The sequence below is a fragment of the Scylla paramamosain genome, chromosome 3, assembly GCF_035594125.1.
Source record: "Scylla paramamosain isolate STU-SP2022 chromosome 3, ASM3559412v1, whole genome shotgun sequence".
NCBI classification, from domain to species: domain Eukaryota; kingdom Metazoa; phylum Arthropoda; class Malacostraca; order Decapoda; family Portunidae; genus Scylla; species Scylla paramamosain.
Genome location: NC_087153.1, coordinates 17,132,501 through 17,150,000, shown reverse-complemented (window position 1 = coordinate 17,150,000; position 17,500 = coordinate 17,132,501). Strand labels below are relative to the sequence as shown.

The 17,500-nt window shown below is 47.1% G+C and overlaps 1 protein-coding gene across 3 annotated transcripts in view; it reads left to right on the top strand.

The window, feature by feature from the left end:
• Positions 1-17,500, top strand: part of LOC135091795 (FERM domain-containing protein 4A-like) — a 149,902-nt gene that overhangs the window by 3,380 nt on the left and 129,022 nt on the right. The window contains exon 2 of one of the 3 annotated variants that reach the window (XM_063989775.1): positions 8,804-9,391. In XM_063989775.1, the coding sequence (XP_063845845.1) occupies positions 9,350-9,391 (42 nt within the window). In that variant the 5' untranslated portion in view covers positions 8,804-9,349. Of the gene's footprint in view, positions 1-8,803; positions 9,392-16,958; positions 17,181-17,500 lie in introns of those variants that run through there. The other 2 variants (XM_063989767.1, XM_063989802.1) reach the window with 2 other exon arrangements.

Below are 17,500 nucleotides of genomic sequence, written 5' to 3'. Positions count from 1 at the left end.
CGGATATACACCTTGTAAATAATTCATGGGTGTGAGTTTGGCTCCGGTGAGGGTGTGGCAGTGGATGGGAAGAGAAGGGGGGAGGGATGGGAGGCAGAGGGGGATGCGTGGTGGTGCTATGGATGTAGGTGTAGGCGTGGCAGGTCTAGAGGGAGAGGCAGGGTGTTGCTGTGTTGTTTTGGCAGGAGGTGTGTGATGTGGTGTGGTGCAGGCAGGCAGGCAGGGAGGCAGGGAAGCAGGGAGTGAGAGGGCAGCCTATTCTGGAAGGGTGATGCAGGAATAGCGTCAGCCGGCTTGTATTAATAAATGCAGATGGATGCAGTGTGGCGGCCTCCCGGGTAACATGAGATCAGCCGTGCTCAGGGGCGGGAGGCTGGGGACTGGGGGCTGGGGGCTGCGGCTGGGGATGGCAGCACAGCACAACACAGCACATACCGGGCGGGCGGCGACTTCTGAACCGGGATAAGTAAGGCTGTATTCAGAAACGTTTTGCTCTCTCACCAAGACTGTTTTCAAAGGCTACAGAGTTGATTTGTCTGGTTCTTAAAAGTGGTTCTCCTGTTGATAATGTAGAAATCTTATTGATCTGTCACTATAACCATTAAAAATAATAATGATAATAATAATAATAAACAGTCTTAAAATCTCGTGGGACTTCAACTAGAGCCTATTGAGAGTAGTGGAGGTGCGGCAAAGATCTCACTCACTCAGACACCAATGTTTGTACACCTGTGAAGCACCCCAGAGCCTGTCGCCGCACAGACACGCCCTCCCACTGCACCATCGCTCCCGTGCAGGGCGTCCAGTGCGTGGAGGGAAGGATTTGAGGGGTCCTCTCCTCAGGGCAGGGGAGGGTTAAGTCGTGCGTGTGTGCGTGCCATCACCAGCTGGCTAGCGGACTGAGCCCCGCACCTGTCAGGTTGTCAGTTACAGGGAGGATAGATTTTTTGCACTAAGGTAGTTGCATGGAGGGAGGCAGTTTTGTATACACGTGCACTCCTCGTGTTTGTTTGGCCCGTCCTGCCTTGCCTTGCATCACGCGTGCCGCAAACACGACCTGACTGACTGACGCGCCGGTGGACCCAGACGGGACGAGACTTGGTATGCCTTGGACGGACTGGGCTGCTGCTGGCGGGCGATGGGAGGCCACCTGTGATGACTGTCGGCAGGGCGCAGGGCGAGGGAGGGAGGGCTGTCCTTGAGGCCGTGGTGGTGCTGCTGACTGGGTGACACGCCGCCCTTATAATATGTTGTCTGTGTTGTGCCAGCCAAGGATGGTAATCAGTCTCTCTCTCTCTCTCTCTCTCTCTCTCTCTCTCTCTCTCTCTCTCTCTCTCTCTCTCTCTCTCTCTCTCTCTCTCTCTCTCTCTCTCTCTCTCTCTCTCTCTCTCTCTCTCTCTCTCTCTCTCTCTCTCTCTGTGTGTGTGTGTGTGTGTGTGTGTGTGTGTGTGTGTGTGTGTGTGTGTAAACGGGTGCATGATTATCTTTATCTACCAGATCGTCATGAATCAGCTTGGGAGCGGCACGGGGCTTAAGCTAGCTCTCTTACGATCGGGCAGGACCCCTCCCCACACTTTTTTTTTTTTTTTTGCAGTGGAATTATACAGACTGATGAAGAAGGAAAAAATATGTATGTACGTATGTATGTATGTATGTATGTATGTATGCTCAGCCAAGCTCCTGTCAGGCCAAGCAAGTCACGCCACCATGACATGATGTATGAGAGACCCAGTGGTGCCTACCCCTCCCCTCCCCTCCCTGCCACCAGGCCACCATAGTAACACCCTAGTAACTCCCCGGCACGGTACACCAGTTACACCACCATCTTCAGCATCATCACCATTAATCACCAGCTTTTTTTCCTTCTTCATCTCCTTCATCTCTGCTCCTTTGCCGCAACCAGCTACACATTTCAAGGCCACCCGGTACACTGCACCCATGTTTGTACCTCTCTCCACCTCCTTTGCCTCTCCCGTAGTCTCCCAGTACCTTGGCCGCGCACCTTACCACACCAGTACCCCAGCCAGGCACCACCACTACCACCACCACCACCACCACCACCACCACTACCACCACCGCCACCTGGCACCGTGTAGCAGCAGCAGCAGGGCAGGTGGCACAGGGCATGATGTAACTTCACTCATCGTCCTTATAATCCACCTCTCTCTCTCTCTCTCTCTCTCTCTCTCTCTCTCTCTCTCTCTCTCTCTCTCTCTCTCTCTCTCTCTCTCTCTCTCTCTCTCTCTGGATCGTCTCTTTTTTTTTATCAGTGCGAGGGGCGCGTCGAGAGAGAGAGAGAGAGAGAGAGAGAGAGAGAGAGAGAGAGAGAGAGAGAGAGAGAGAGTAAAAAGTGAGAGTAAAGAGGAAGAGCCAGTGATTGCATCGTAGTGTATTACCAAGAACTCTCTCCTTCCTCCCTTGATTGTGGCGGGGGTGGGCAAGGCGTGGCGGGGCATGGTGGTGGTGGTGGGCGTGGCGTGGCATGGAGGTGGTGGGTATAGCAGGACGTGGCTCTCCTATGCACCCCTCGTAGTTCCCAATAAGCAAAGCATCCCCCTTCGCCTCAGCTCGTAAGGAGATCTACCGTGTTTAAATACTCCGGCCGCTCATGCATGGCGCGCTGTACGTAAGGCTGCGCGCGTCCTGGCATGATGCACGGTGATCTGGGTGCTGGGGAAGAGGGTAGGGTGCATGTATGATGATTTATGAGTAGGGTGTATGTGTGGGTATGTATGGAGAGGGTGTATGTTTAAGTATGTATGGGGAGGTATGGGTGTATGTGTGAGTGTGTGTGTGAGTAGGGTGTATGTATGAGGATGTGTGAGAGCGGTGTATGTGTGGGTATGTTTTAGGAGGGTGTATGTATAGTGTATGAGGAGGGTGTGTGTTACTATTATTATCACTTGCACTTCTTTTTTTTTTTTTTTTAAGTCTTGTCTTCTGTGCAGTTTAGCTTTATCATTACCTAACCTAACCTAACCTAACCTTACCTAACCTAACCTTACCTAACCTAACCTAACCTTACCTTACCTAATCTAACCTAACCTTACCTAACCTTACCTAACCTAACCTGACCTGACCTAGCCTAACCTAACCTAACTTTACCTAACCTAACCTTACCTAACCTAACCTAACCTAACCTATCCTAACCTAACCTTACCTAACCTAACCTAACCTAACCTAACCTAACCTAACCTAACCTAACTTTACCTAACCTAACCTAACCTAACCTAACTTAACCTAACCTATCCTTACCTAACCTAACCTAACCTAACCTAACGTAACCTAACCTATCCTAACCTAACCTAACCTAACCTAACCTAACCTAACTTTACCTAACCTAACCTAACTTTACCTAACCTAACCTAACCTAACTTTACCTTACCTAACCTTACCTTACTTCTTTTTTTCTTATAATTGTCAAGTGTCTTTTAGAAATTTACGGACGCAAAAAAGACCAAGCAACAAAGAAACATGAAATAATTATCTACAAATCATTTAAACATACGAGTATATTTGTACCTGCGGTCTTATAAACAGTTTTGTGGGCTTAGAAAGGCAAAGCTAATCCTACATTCTCTCTCTCTCTCTCTCTCTCTCTCTCTCTCTCTCTCTCTCTCTCTCTCTCTCTCTCTCTCTCTCTCTCTCTCTCTCTCTCTCTCTCTCTCTCTCTCTCTCTCTTGAAGAATGAGAACAATGACCACTGAAGGAAGGATGACATTAAAAGGAGGAGGAAGAAAAAAATGATGATGAGGAGGAGGAGGAGGAGGAGAGGGAAGGTACATACGTTACAGGGATGCGTTGAGGAGGGAAGACTGAAGCGAAGCACCAAGTAGGGACAAAGTACAGCTAATTGAGACAAATTGACGTAAATAAACTCATATCTTGTTTGGGGTGTTTGAGGTGCGGCTGCTCGGCTTGCTCCTGGCTGGCTCGTGGCTGGCTGGGTGAGGCTGCGAGGGGAAACACTGAATGACTGACTGACTGACTATCTGGTCGACCGAGTGGTGACTGGGGGGTGGCAGCTGGTGGTAGAGGAGTTGAGGGTAATAAGATCTCGTTAAAAGCCTCCATTACTGTGTCTCTCTGTGCCCTTCATCCATCTCTCTCTCTCTCTCTCTCTCTCTCTCTCTCTCTCTCTCTCTCTCTCTCTCTCTCTCTCTCTCTCTCTCTCTCTCTCTCTGTTAATAAGATTACCGACCAGAATAAGATAAGAACAAACAAACAAATAAACAATGAAAAGAATATTACGTGATACAAAAATACAAAAGACCAAAGAATACAACATATATGAAATTACATCAACAAAAACAATAAAAACAAAGCTCAACCTGTCCAAACAAAACACGCGCCATGGACAGGGAGGGTGACGGGCCGCCATAACAGAGGCCTCCTTCCCTGCCCCCTCCCTCCCTCTCTTCCTCACTCAGTCCCCCTCCACGCACCACGCCAGCTGAGAGTGGGAGAGTGAGAGTGAGAGAGAGTGAGTGTGTGTGTTAAGGTAGTGAGGTAGTGAGTGAGAGGGTGAGTGAAAGTTGCTGAGTTAGTGAATGGTGTAGTGAGACTCGGAGTGATTGAGGCAGTGAGTGACTTACAGAGTGAATGAGTGAGTGAGTGAATGAAGCAGTGAGAAAGTGAATGAGAGAGTCAGTGAGTTAGTTCCAATCCTTATGTGTGTGTGTGTGGGAACTCTTGCCTGCTCGCTGCTGCCCCTCGCCACTTCACTACCACAGCCAACCAGCCAGCCACGTGCAGCCGCCACAGAAGTCACTGAAATTATTACTCGTGTCATCAGTAGCATCTGTGCCTATAACAGCAACAGAATGCTAACCTTACCTTACCTTACATTATCTTGCTTTGCCTTACCTTGCCTTGCCTTGCCTTGCCTTGCCTTACACTTACTTAATCACACCTGACTTTCCCTTAATCAACCTTACCTTACTGTATCTTATCTTACCAAACCTTCCCCAATCAAACCTAAGTGTATCTCAATTTTTCTTACCTTATCTTACCTTGCCTTAATTACGTTGCCTTACCTGATCTAAGGAAGCCAAAAATAACCAGCCTTATCTAACCAAAACCAAACCAAAACTACCCTACACTAAGTTGCCCTAACCTGAACCTAGCCACTACAAGAATATCCATGAAAACAACAACAACAATAGCAGCAGTCCTCGTCAATAGCCTACTTTTTGTCCGTCTACGAGTTGTTTGAAAGGGAAAAGTGAGGAGGAGGAGGAGGAGGAGGAGGAGGAGGGAATGAGTGGGGGGAAGGAATTTATGTGGGTACGTTGAGAGAGGAGGGAGGTGGTGGTGGTGGTGGTGGTTGAGTGATCACTATGAGGAAGTGAGTGTTTTGTGTGTGTGTGTGTGTGTGTGTGTGTGAGAGAGAGAGAGAGAGAGAGAGAGAGAGAGAGAGAGAGAGAGAGAGAGAGAGAGAGAGAGAGAGAGAGAGAGAGAGAGAGAGAGAGATGGATGAAGGAAGACTGTATGAAAGGAAGAAAATTACAGAGAGAGAGAGAGAGAGAGAGAGAGAGAGAGAGAGAGAGAGAGAGAGAGAGAGAGAGAGAGAGAGAGAGAGAGAGAGAGAGAGAGAGAGAGATTCTTGACCCTTGGCTGCGAACAAGAGTGAGACAGGGAAGAGATATCACTAATAAGCTCACGGCAATAAAGACACGAATAGGCGAGGCAAGATCATGGGGACGTTTGAAGACTAAAGGAAGGGAACGCGGCGCCCTCCGATGAAAGCCCCCTGATCGTCACACAGGATTTACTACAAGAGGTGGAAGAGTGGAGGGGTGGATCACCATCTCGGATAAGCAATAAGTCTGATGGGCGGCAAGGAGATGGGATAGGGAAAGGGGAGCGGGATGTTTACCTGTTGATAGGAAACTTGCAATAGGGAAAGACAGCGAGATGTTTACCTGTTCATCGTGTCGTGAGGTGCGTGAGGTGTTGCATTGACGGCGTGAATAGCAGAAGCAGCTGAGGGCAGAAAGATTGTACAGCTGCATCGCGAGGGAAAGGGAACAACGTGTGCAGAGTTACAGCGAGGCGAGGCGAGGCGAGCATGTTCACGTGACGCGGGTTGTCGTTGTAGTTGTAGTTGTTGTTGTTGTTGTTGTTGTTGTATAAGCCGAGCCTTCCCTCCCTGCCCACCTCCGGCACACGCCTCGCCGCCGCCGCTGTTTACATGAGCGGCGGCGTGCGGGTTGCGCTACTGAGGCTGAGGCGGACGGCGGCTGGCGGACTGCTGGCTTGTTGATGAATGGTGAGGCTGAGAGAGAGAGAGAGAGAGAGAGAGAGAGAGAGAGAGAGAGAGAGAGAGAGAGAGAGAGAGAGAGAGAGAGAGAGAGAACGTTGTATAAAAAAAAAAAAAAATATATATATATATATATATATATATATATATATATATATATATATATATATATATATATATATATATATATATATATATATATATATATATATATATATATATATATATATATATATATATATATATAATAAACGGAATAAGGAAATATAAATTAAACTGTTATCATCATTATTGTTGCCCATTTTCTAAGAGTGATGGCTGGGAAGGGAGAGAGGAGAGGTGATACTACTCTAATCCTTTCACTACCAGACTTTTTTCTCATAGGAACGTGGTATAAATTTATAAGTCATTTATTTTTAATTACCACAGTTTCTTTGATAGGTATGTAGCCTTAGTGAAAAAGAAAATGTATTTCCTATTTCTTTTCTATGTATATACAAAATTTTCCTCCCCCTTTTTTTTTTTTTTTTACTGTGCTTTGAATGTTAATAAAAGTCATAGCAATAAAACGGATGAAAACAAAAAAAGATACCAGTCCATAACATAACAACAGACCCATTTTCTTCACACACACACACACACACACACACACACACACACACACACACACACACACACACACACACACACACACACACATAGGTGTCTCAATTATGTACCGCGCATTTCGAAGCAGCTCATTCGTGTTTGTTCGAATCTTCAGTCTTGCCAAGATTTACGAATCCTTCAGACCTTTGAGAGAAGTAAACGTGTGTGTGTGTGTGTGTGTGTGTGTGTGTGTGTGTGTAATCGGAGCTGATAAACTTTCCACCGTGGATAAGCAGAATAGATCTCTCTCTCTCTCTCTCTCTCTCTCTCTCTCTCTCTCTCTCTCTCTCTCTCTCTCTCTCTCTCTCTCTCTCTCTCTCTCTCTCTCTCTCTCTCTTTTCCTTTTTTTATGCGTCGGCTCTCTCTACCGTGGATGAGCAGAATGTTTTTGTTTTTTCCCCTCTTATCTCCTATTTTCATTTCTTTTCCTCTTTTCTTGTTTCTTTTTCTTGGCGTTTGTTCACTTTCCCTTTCATCCGGAAGTTGTTGGTTGGAGGAGGGCGGCGGGCGGAGGCGGCGAGGCATCGTGCGCCTCATTAGGCTCATTAGTGTCGTGAGCAAGTTATTCAGAAGTTCATTAAGTGAGGCTGAGCTGAATGATTCCTGTAATAGAGTAATCAATCCCCTTTGTAAGAGAGAGAGAGAGAGAGAGAGAGAGAGAGAGAGAGAGAGAGAGAGAGAGGAGACTACACGTTTTAGTTATATCTATTGCTGATCTACTATTATCTTTATCATCAACTTCACTACTTGTACCGTTATCACTGTATTTTTATCTCTATTTTATTTATTTATTTATTTATTTATTTATTTATTTATTTATTCATATTTTTTTATCCTCACTGTCCTCGTTTCCGTTTGAATGACTTCCACACCTCGATGACAGTGTTAGAACGTCCGTCACTCATTCATGCAGGGAATTCCATCTCTCCGGGATACTCCGCTCCACGCAGCTCAAGACTCCACCACCACCACCACCACCTCTACAAAACTTCTCTGTCTCATTCACGACCGGTAGTTTATGTTCAGTCATCGAGTAGCATGCCACACTTCTGTTCAGCGTTGTCCCTCAGGCTTGTGTTCTTTTCTGCTGATGGTTCCTTACAAAGCCTGACAGCCAGTTGATATCTCAGCAGATCAGCAGGTGACTAAGATTACATGAGAGCGATAAACACTGGAGATATGTGCGGCAGGTTAAGGCGCCATCACGCTTGCACATTTTCTAACCTTTTTTCATCGACTTTATATGAAAATCGACAGTTTCTTGAGCGCGCCCCGTCACACGCTCAGCCCTTCGTCATCACTTTCGTGGACAGTAAACAAACATGGCTCCTCTGACGCACAGGCAAGCAGGCGCTACCCTAGACTTTATTGCAAGTTTTGTAAATTGTAGAGGAGCCAAACGAGCTAAAAAGCGTGCATGGATACGTTCATGGCTGGCACGTCGCGAACAAGAAAGAGTTTATCACAGGATGCATCCATCGAGTAGCGTGAGCCACTGTTTGCTGATATATCTCCACAGATTAAATGTAACGGGGTGTGGAACTAAGCGATTTTATATTTATTCAGCAAAAGTTGACGAGAACCCTCCTCCGTGAAGACGATCACTTCCGCTTGACGATGCAGACGGAAAGAGACGACAGAATGAAGCAAAAGTTGACGGAAATCGAAGTTGACGAAGAAAATTGACGGAAAATGTGCTCGTGTGATGGCGCTTTTAGTCCGCTGCACCGGCCACACCTCCGTGCAACCGTTACCCGCGAGAGGAGTTCGTCTCACACCCGAGGAAAAAAATAAAGTGTCACATTATAAAACAACCTTATCTTTGAAGTGCCTCGTTGTATAAAAGATTGTATTGCTCATTGATAAACTGTTATTACTGTTTGTTCCTTGCAGGTTGTGAATGGAAGGGAAAGGTTCACTCGATAACCTGAATCACTGAAGTGTCGCCGCTTTTAGCAAATAAGAAGTTTGAGGTTTAAAGGGAATGAAGCAGTCGAACTAGCGAATGTTGTGGAGGAGGCAAACTGTTATGGATTGGTGACCGTTCTTTGCAGATTCGAAGTGGAAAGGAAGAGGTTCACTTGAAAATCTGAATCACTTGGGTGTTATCGCGTTTAGCAATTGAGAGTTCGGAGTGGAAAAAATAAATAAAATAAAAAGAATCAGTGTCGGTTTAAAGGGTTGTGCACTCACCAGCGCCTCTCCCATCACCCGTGCTCGTAAAAACAGGAGCCAAGAGGAAATCCGGGTCCCCAGCTTGCCACCTCCCGCAGCAGTGAAGAGGCGGTAGAGGAGTGGCTTCAGTCCCGCGCCTCGCCCAGGTATAGGCGGGAGGGCGCGTGGGTGCCTGCTGGTGCGGAGGAGCCATGTGGAGAGCGCCGCGCCGGGCCTCCCTCCCTAAGCCCCTCCACGCCCGCCGCCCTCACCGCCTCGTTACCCATGTCGCGTGAGAGGATTGAGCGGCGGAAGCTATGGATGCAGGTAAAGGCTGTGTGGGGTCATGGGCTGGCAGGATGCGGGCCGAGGAGCAGGTAGCCAGTCTGGCATTGCTCCTTATTAAACATTTCGGCGTCATTTAGTCATATAATTTATTTGTTTCCATGATTGTGATAGTCTGGCAGGGAATTCAAGGTTGACTAAGGGAAAGATTACTAACGAGAACTAAACTAATAATGTCTGTGGCCTTTGTGGAAGTAGATCTAACGAAGGAATAGAAAACGTTAAGAATACATGTTATCTGGAAACTGTGAGGTGCAGGGAAGTACTGGCAGGGACCACAGATTTGGCCCTCCTAGTACTGGTACGCATCGACCTCTTGTGTGGACAACTTTCGAAAGACTTTAGTTGTACCAGTTGAATTTTATAGTGTTTTCACGATTCCAGTAATTGCTTGATAGGAATTCTGTATCACCAGTAGAGGGAAAAAATATATACATCCATTAGAACCATACTAGTAATTTATAAACTTGGCAGGGCGTATCACCAGTACCGTGCACCTCTTCATGACCAGAATCTACCTGCATGTTGATTTATATTTCCAATAACAAAAAAAAAAAACTACTGAATGTGAACTGAATGTGTACCAGGCCCGCTTGTTAGAGAGAGAGAGAGAGAGAGAGAGAGAGAGAGAGAGAGAGAGAGAGAGAGAGAGAGAGAGAGAGAGAGAGAGAGAGAGAGAGACGGAAGAGTGTTGAGTTGTGACGGCCCTCCAACCTTCCTTCCGTTTCCTCCCCCCACTTCTTCCTCCCACCTTCCTCCTCCCAGCATGTAGTCATTCCTCACCTCTGCGCCTCTCCCTGCCATTTACCCGACTTTAATCTCCACATAGTCTCACTTCCGCACTTTATTTCTTGCTCTTTCTTTCCCTCCTTCGTCTTGCCACCCTCCCCACACTCTCTCTCAGTCTTGTACATTCTCTCCCCTCCCTAATCAGTTGTCAAAGGGCGTGTGGCACTAGGGGCGGCGGTGCCAGGATTAGTTTACGAGTACCAGACCTTAGAGGAGGCGGAGGCGGGTTCTGTGTGGCACTGTTATGAAGGAGGGAGTGAAGGAGAGGGAAAAAGTGAAGGAAGGGAGGGAGTGCTAAGAAAGAGGAGGTGATGATTTCAGTTTAAGCGGGGTATGAGCGGAGAGAGAGAGAGAGAGAGAGAGAGAGAGAGAGAGAGAGAGAGAGAGAGAGAGAGAGAGAGAGAGAGAGAGAGAGAGAGAGCAGGAGCAGTAAGTGTTTTAAGTAGTAATAATAGCGGTGTCTACATTCAAGAGTTTTTGTGATCTTTAGTCTGGTAGAATAACAGAGGCTGGTAGACTGGTGGTGGTGGTGGTGGTGGTGGCGGCGGCGGCGGCGAGACGGTTGGCTGCTCGAGGGGGTGAAGGGTGGAAGAAGTAACTGGTGGCGATGGTGGTGGTAGTGGTGGTGGTGGTGCTGGAATAGAATAGAATGCAGTTGAAGTTTTTGGAATTGTCGTGGCGCGGTGAAAGTAACTGAGAAAATTGAAGAGATGTTATAGAAAGGAGAGGAAACAGGTAATATATTGGTAATCTAGTAGTAGTAGTAGGAGTAGTAGTAGTAGTAGTAGTAGTAGTAGTAGTAGTAGTAGTAGTAGTGAGTGTAGACCATTGCCTGTGGGTTCATTTTTTATCTATTATTATTTTTTTTTCATTTTTTTTTCAAGGACTAATGACGTTACCTGAGTTAGCGAAAGAGAAAGTTGCGCCTCAGGATAACTCTTCGGAAATAACCTGTTACCAGTAGCGTATAGGTGACATTCTCTCTCTCTCTCTCTCTCTCTCTCTCTCTCTCTCTCTCTCTCTCTCTCTCTCTCTCTCTCTCTCTCTCTCTCTCTCTCTCTCTCTCTCTCTCTCTCTCTCTCTCTCTCTCTCTCTCTCTCGTGGATGACCTGTTAGCGTCAGTCATCCGTCACGGGAGGCTGCCGCGTCAGGAGGTGAGTGGCTGTGGCGGTGATTGTGGTGGTGGTGGTGGTTGCTAAGACACCCACGGCGGCCTGGTTGTGGTAAGGGTAGGCTGGCCGGGTTGAGTAATGCGCCCCCGTTGCCATGGTGACCTTACTAAACTGACCTTTGATGGGGCCGTGCGTGGTGATGTTAATTGGCCACTCCTCCGTGATGGTCGTAGTGGTGGTGGTGGTGGTGGTGGTGGTGGTGGTAGTTAGTGCTTTGTATTGTGTGGTGAGGTGTTGAGTTATTGTCATACCTACTCGTGTTGTTTTTTTTTCGTGTTTTCTCTCTGTGTTTGTAATTGGAGAAGCGCTATTTCATTGGGAAAACTAGTGGAGGAAACTTAGACTGTAATGTGTTTGAGGTTGTCTGTCCTCCCCCCCTTTCTTTTTTTTTTATGCAAAGTCATAATTCAGTCACTTTCAATGTGTCTATTACCTCAGTTGTCCTTCAAGGAATTTTTTTTTCTCCCTTCATCTATTCCTTGTACTTTCTTCCTTCCTTCTTCATTTCTTCATTCTTGTCTCATTCTTTCTTTCTTCTTACGTGCTTCATTTCTTGGTGATTCTTGGGTTGCGACGTATGGGTCAGTAGCTGTGTGTAGAAGCTGTTTGCCCGAGACTGACTGGCAAGTGACTGAAAAACTCTTAAGTGTTACCCTGCCATCACCCATTTGAGGCGCTATAAGTCTGCCAGTTTTATCTTAGATTTTCCACCTTGCACCTTCCCAAGCAGCGGTGCATCAGTGTCGAAACTGACTGGCAGGCGGCTGAGGAGGTTGACAAAAAAAAAAAAAAAAATAAAATAAATAAATAAATAAATAAAAAATAAGTATCATAATCAATGGAAACAATAACATTTCTTGAAGAGTGAGTGGTGTTCACGTTGCTTTACGTCACTTTTGCTGGAACTGAAAATTAGTCCAAGTTATTTATGTTTTATTTATTTATTTATTTTTTATTATTTATTTATTTATTTATTTTGTTTTATTTTAATTTTTTTTTTCAGTTGAGTAATTAGTTTTAGGCTTCAAAGTTTACATACTCGTACGTGAAGTTAGCGTGTCTTCCTTGCTGTCTGTGGCTAGGTGGAAGATTGCCGTGTGGGGAGGAGCCTTTTAATCCGCAGCGCTCTGGAGTCTTTCATTAAGCCGAAGTTTCTGAGAACAGCCCGTAGAGATGCTGCTATCAAGGGACATCACAGGGGTTTGGTGCCTTCGAGAACTGCTGGTCACTGGAAGCAAGGTGACTGCCGTGAGGATGCGCCCCTGTCTTGGTGACCGTGAGCGGGTGACATGACTGGGGGGAGGTCACAGCAGGTCAAGAAAGAAGAAACTCACTTCATGAAAGACTGCTTATTATTTTTTTTAGCTTGGAACAGTTTGCGTGTATATCTGTCTGTTTGTTTGTGTGTGGGCGTGTGTGTCTGTCTGTTTCTATCTATGTGTCTGTTCCTCTGTGTTACTCTGTTTCTCTTTCTGTCTATTTGTTTGTGTTTCTCTCTCTCTCTCTCTCTCTCTCTCTCTCTCTCTCTCTCTCTCTCTCTCTCTCTCTCTCTCTCTCTCTCTCTCTCTCTCTCTCTCTCTCTCTCTCTCTCTCTCTCTCTCACACACACACACACACACACACACACACACACACACACACACACACACACACACACACACACACACACACACACACACACACACACACACACACACACACACACACACACACACACACACACACACACACACACACACACACACACACACACACACAGTGCGATTCCCACAATGGTGCGAGCCATCAATCAATAGTATTTCCCTCCTAGATTAGTCTTACCGTTAGGATTAATGTTAAGTTTTTCCCCATCCCCTATGTACATTTTCAGTTTGTCAACTGCCTAAATAATAAACCGTTTATTATTATTATTATTATTATTACACACACACACACACACACACACACACACACACACACACACACGGTAGCATCAGCAGTCTGGTGTGGCAGGGCAGGGCAGGGCAGGGCAGGGCAGAGCAGAGCAGGGCGGGCAGTGCAGCAAACACAAAACAAAGAGGACGCGTCGCTTGAAGTGGAGCTTGAATATTTAACTAGCGTCCTTCACTGTGTACACGCGATTATGTTTGTGTGTGTGTGTGTGTGTGTGTGTGTGTGTGTGTGTGTGTGTGTGTGTGTGTGTGTGTGTGTGTGTGTGTGTGTGTGTGTGTGTGTGTGTGTGTGTAACTGTTGTCATATCTACGACTGCAATTGTTGTTGTTGGTGCTGCTGTTACAACAACAACCACAACAACAAAACTACAACTACTACTACTACAACTACTACTACTACTACTATTACTACTGCTACTACTTATGTTAATGATAATAATAATAATAATAATAATAATAATAATAATAATAATAATAATAATAAGCTATAATTATTTCCCACACACAGGTACAGTGGATCTTATTTATACTTGCATTCTCTCTCTCTCTCTCTCTCTCTCTCTCTCTCTCTCTCTCTCTCTCTCTCTCTCTCTCTCTCTCTCTCTCTCTCTCTCTCTCTCTCTCTCTCTCTCTCTCTCTCTCCCCATCCATCTCGCACAGACATTTACCTGCCCAATATTACACACCTCTCTCTCTCTTTCTCTCTCCCCTCCACACCTGGCACTAATTTGTCTCTCTCTCCTCCCGCAGGTGAGCCAGAGGGGGCGTAGCGGGGCGGTAAGTGGGGCGCCGCCGGGATTGTGGGCGAGACTAAAATAAGTGAGGGCCGGAGTACCCTGAGGAGGCGCGGAGTGCAGGTGTTGGGGTCTTGTTCTTGCGGCTCTCCTTATTTTCCAGTGTGAGGTTCTAGATGAAGCCGCTGTTAATTCAGTGCGTGTACTGGTGGTCACAAGACGAACAACAATCCCTATAGCTGCACACTGGTGATAGATTCGATTTGTTCCGTTGTGGCTGCGTTTTCGTAATGGTAAACATAATAATCCTGCAGTGTTTTATTCAGTCGAAGGTATCATGGAGGCTGTGGCGAATGGGCGGCGTGGTGATTGCAGGCCGCTAGGTGACACGTGAGAGTAGTCTGTGGGATTTAAACTCCATCTTCCGTGTTAGCCGCTGCCTGCCAACACACCGCCACGGGCAGGCTTTCCACACGAGTGAAGGCACGGGGGTGGGGCAAGGCGTGCAAGTCAAGGTAGATGAAACGTTCTGTATGATGCTAGAAAGCAAACAGGGAAATTCAGCTGTATAATAGTAAATATGATACTCTAATTGTGAAGCACCATGTTGCTTCGTATGAGGAATTAAACATATCAGAGGATAGTATAAATATATATATAGATGAATGAATAGGTAAATAGACACACAAATAAACAAACAAGTGAGTGCAGTAAATAATGTAAATAAATTCTACAACATTTTGATTCTTCCCCTTTAAATAAAAAAAAAAAATGTTATAGGAAAATGCAAACCCCTGGCAAAGAATAGCAGCGAGCGTGTGGCCAGCGTGCAGCACTCGGGGAGGCAGCGGCGTGTCGGGCGGCATTGATACCTGGCCAGTGTGGGAGGGAAAGCATGGGGCGGGGGTGGGAGGCAGTGTTTGCAGGTGTTTACCTCCTGGCTGGGGTGTTGGCGGGCCATGTGGCGTGCCCTTACCTCCTGCTGCGGCATAGGAGGAGAAGAAGGAGAAAAGAAGGAAGAGGTGGAGAAGGTAGTTGTAGTGGAAGAGGAGGAGGAGGAGGAGGAAGAGGAAGGAGAGGAGAAAAGAAGGAAGAGGTGGAGAAGGTAGTGGTAGCAGACAAAGAGAAGGAGAAAGAAGGAAGAAGTGGAGGAGGTGGTGGTAGTGGACGAGGAGGAGGAAGAAGAGAAGGAGAAAGGAAGGAAGAGATGGAGGAGGTGGTGATAATGGGCAAGGAAGAGGAAGTAGAGAAAGAGAAAAAGGAACAGGTGGAGATGGCGGTAGTTGGTGGTACTGGAGAAATCGAAGGAGACAATGCAATATAAGTTTTGAGTGTTTGTATTACTCATTTCTATTTACTTCCTATTTCTCTACGTACCATTTACTTAAGATTTAGATGGCAGTGATGATTAAGTTGTTGTTTACTGGCTCGCTTCGCCTTGTGGAGTCCTGGACGGGCAGACACTATATGCACTTCAGTAGTATGCGGGATGATGAGGCGGGCGGCTTGTCACTGCACGGGGAGATAAAAGCGTAAGAGGATGAGGAAGCCAATAGGTCGGTGCCGCTGTAGGCCAGTCGTCTTTGATCCTTGGCTGCATTCCTGTGGCATTGAGAGTGTGTTGCGTGACTCAGTGTGGTGAGATCAGCGAGCAGCAGGCGACGCGCGGTACTTGTGGCCGTGTTATGGTGTGCTGTGCTGCAGGTGAGGGTGTGGGGGATGTGCTGTGCTGCAGGTGGCAAGGCGCGGTGCCCATTGGTGAGTAATGAGGGCCTGTTGTGCTGATGTTCTCACTGTTATTTCTCAATGAGGAGTTTGTCTGTTGGCAGTTCATGATGCGCGGCGTGTGTGGTGCGCGGAGTGTCTCGCATCCCCGCCGTCTGACACCAGGGCGAGTGATAGATAATATATTCTTTCGACGTCACCAGTCTACTCATCATTTGTCCTCGATGACGTTGCATAATTTTGTTGTGTCTTCTGTTGACAGGACGTGTATCATACTGGTGCCTTTGTCCGTGGGTCATTGTTTTATAATCATCTGACTTGTAATTCTTCATATAACCTGCAAAATCAGTGTTCTCTGCTTTCTTCCTTCCTCTTCGTATATTACTCTCGTGTTGAGGCAGCATTCAGGTACTGAGAGGCGCCCCGCAACACCTGGGCCTTGCCGGAGTGTCCCGCCGGGCACAGGATGTCAATTGTGTGTCACTGCACTTCAGCCTGGGACTATGACGAATCTCTCTCTCTCTCTCTCTCTCTCTCTCTCTCTCTCTCTCTCTCTCTCTCTCTCTCTCTCTCTCTCTCTCTCTCTCTCTCTCTCTCTCTCTCTCTCTCTCTCTCTCTCTCTCACACACACACACACACACACACACACACACACACACACACACACACACACACACACACACACACACACACACACACACACACACACACACACACACACACACACAGTGTCCATTAATTTTTCTCGCCCTTCGCATGAAGTCAATGATCAACACAAATTTCAGTTTTTGACTCGTTCAAGATAATCATTAAGTACAGATGTTATCTGAGCACCCAGAAGGCGTGGCTGGCCATTGTAAAAAGTCAATGTAAAAATTTTTGCCATTGTAAAAACTCTGACATGACACACGATGAAGTGCCAAAACTAAGCAGTGTGGTGCCAAGTCATGACAGGACATTGTCTTTGGGAAAAAAAAAATCTCAGGCGGTGCCAACAGGCACCGCACACCGCCACCCGTCTGATCCTTCGCCGCCTCTGGTCGCCATACGCTTCTGAATGGCGTCCCTCTCCGTCAACTTGTCCTCATTACCAGCATTACAGTCCTAGATACAGTGACGCAACGCTATTTATTCTGGTGCACGTAAACAGCTTTAATGCGCCGGAAATGCTGCGTCCGGCAGCTTGTGGTGAGACGCCCGTCGCCGCCAGTGGGATGTGGACCATCGCCGGGAGGGGGCATCCGTGCCGCGGGACTGTGACTTATCTATGACACCGACGACTAGTGCCGACCATTTGTTTGGGTTATGCAAGAGTTAAGTCTTTCATTTGACAAGGACGCTGATGTTTATCATTAGAAATGTTGCGAGGTGGTTCAGGAAACGACCCAGGAGGGGAAGAGCATCCATGGACTGGACAGCGGTAAGTCACCAGCCAGGCACCAGCCGGCAGACCTCCTCTGCCTGTGGGGCACCAACGCTTGCTTACCAGCCGCCAACATTCAGCATTACAGAGTTCGATGCCTCTGAGTGGCGTTGCCTCAGCTTTGGTGTGCGCCTCTGCCTCACCCTCAAGGGCACTTCGCACATTGTCGTTGTTGCGTCACATCATCCCTTCAGGGGGAGGGGCGGAGCCAATGAAGTCCTGGACCCCGGCAGGAGGAAGTGACTGGATGGGTGAGGGAGGGAGGGAAGGAGGGAAGGCGACGAGGAGTCTTGAATGACCCCCCAGGAATCCCAAGG